The 2136-nt window shown below is 37.6% G+C and overlaps 1 protein-coding gene across 1 annotated transcript in view; it reads left to right on the forward strand.

Moving 5' to 3' along the window:
* LOC116010825 overlaps positions 1-2136 on the forward strand; it is a 3673-nt gene that overhangs the window by 381 nt on the left and 1156 nt on the right. Inside the window, exon 3 of the mRNA XM_031250328.1 lies at positions 1834-2091. Coding sequence (XP_031106188.1) covers positions 1834-2091 — 258 coding nt within the window. The remainder of the gene's footprint in view (positions 1-1833; positions 2092-2136) is intronic.

Raw genomic sequence — 2136 nt, forward strand, 5'->3', positions numbered from 1 at the left:
CAGAGGTACAGAATTCGTGAATGGTGTGATTCAGGCCTACTGTAGTTCACAAGGGATTTTGCACCAACTATCTGCCGCAAGGACGCCACAACAAAATGGTGTAGCCGAAAGAAGAAATAGAACACTTAAAGAAGTTGCACGAGTCATGATTTCAGCAGCCGAGCTACCCAAACGTTTTTGGGCGGAGGCTATCAACACTGCTTGTTATACTCAGAACAGAAGCATGATTCACAAGAAAAGAAAAATTAATTCAGATGAAAATGCACATTGAAGACTGCGAAAATGCACATGGAAGATGCAAAAATTCATGAAGGAATTACAATTGACAAGGAAGTAATGAAGGACAAGGACAAACACTAAGGAATATTACAAGGAAGTAATATAAACAAAAAACACTAAGGACAAAGAAGAATATTACAAGGAAGTAGACAAAGGTGTATAAATCTGATTTGTTCAAATTATCCCACTTCAACGGATATATTTGACTGATTTGCTCCAAATACTACACTACACTAATTATTTTAAGTTATTAAAGAAGGCCTTTCGGCCAGAAAAGAAAAGTTGGAGGAGGAATATCAGGAGGGGAGAAAGAAAAACAAGAGGAGCAAGAAGCGGAGGAATATCAGTTCTGTATATTTGAATAAGCGGAGAGACTGATGACCAGAATATCAGGAGGCATCACGCAGAATATCTGGAGATGCAAAGACAAAGGAAGAAGTCTGAAGAAATACAACAACGGAAATACAACTCAGCACACTACCTAAACCACATGGAGACTGCAATCAGCACATGAGATCAACAATAAAGAATTAATTTTTTCCAACGGATTAATTCTTTCATCAGCTATAAATACGGGACACTTGAGCAAGAAGAAGAGAGAAAAAAAAAAGAGATATACAAGTGATAAGCAAGAAAGGCAGTGTGAAACATCTGAGAGTAGCAAAGCAAGAAAAATTCGAAAAATCAGAAACCATATCTCTAGTCCTTGAGAGTTGGAGAAAAATATTCTCTTTTACTACCTTGTATCAAATTTCTACGTGGTGTAGACAGAGGCTGAGTAACAAGAGAAGCTTGTGAAAACCCTGGGAGTGTAGCTTTGTGCGAGACACTCGTTGGTGTAGGAGTATAGCTTTGTGCGAAATACTCAATATCTACTAGGTGTAGATAGAAGTGCTGGGTTGGCACTTGGTGTTCACTATTGTATCTGGGTGATTGAAGATAGTGAAAGGAGTATAGTGGACGTAGGCTGGGTTTGGCCGAACCACTTAAAAATCTCTCTCTCATTTATTTACTGCCATATATATATTTTTGCTCTGCACACAATATTCATGCTCACACACACACTCTAATTTGCAGCATAATATTTTCTAAACCCAGTTACTATTTCGTCACTATTCATCACTATTCATTCTTATCTGGGTTTGCTATTATTTGTTATCTCTTACGTCCGCATGCAAGCCAAATTTATTATATATCACATTTGAGCTATTCCAAGTATTTCTATCGTATTGCATGTGATATATCTCTCCTTCACTGCGTTTTAATTATAGCACTTTACGTACTTTATTCCGCTGTGCATTTCAAGTTGAATTTATTCACTTGGAATTATTTTAATTAAAGTGTTATTAATTTTTAATTTGCTTGAAAAGTCTATTCACCCCCCCTCTAGACTTTTCACCACCCATTCGGGACCAACAAGTGGTATCAGAGCGTTGTCTATTTGAGTCAAATCTTGACTGCTAGACAGATCTAATCTTCAAAATGAAGAAAGATTTAGCTCAGAACTTATTATTCTCTCTTGACAAATTTGATGATTGGAAAATACGCATGCAGGTACATTTATCCGCTCTTCACGATGAAATGTGGGATGTTATCTCAGATGGTCCTATTGAAATCATGAAGGTCAATCCTTCATCAATCCTAAGCCCAGATGGACCGCAGTATGTTTCAAAGCCAAAGATGGAATGGACTTCTGACGATAGATTGCGAAGTAACCTGGACAATATAGCTAAGGATATACTGTTCAAAGCTGTGGATGATACAATCTTCCCAAAAATCCGTAAGTGCAAAACAGCTAAAGACGTGTGGGATGTCTTAATCCAAATCGGCGAAGGAGACGAACAGGAAAAAGACAAC

The sequence above is a fragment of the Ipomoea triloba genome, chromosome 2, assembly GCF_003576645.1.
Source record: "Ipomoea triloba cultivar NCNSP0323 chromosome 2, ASM357664v1".
Taxonomy (NCBI): domain Eukaryota; kingdom Viridiplantae; phylum Streptophyta; class Magnoliopsida; order Solanales; family Convolvulaceae; genus Ipomoea; species Ipomoea triloba.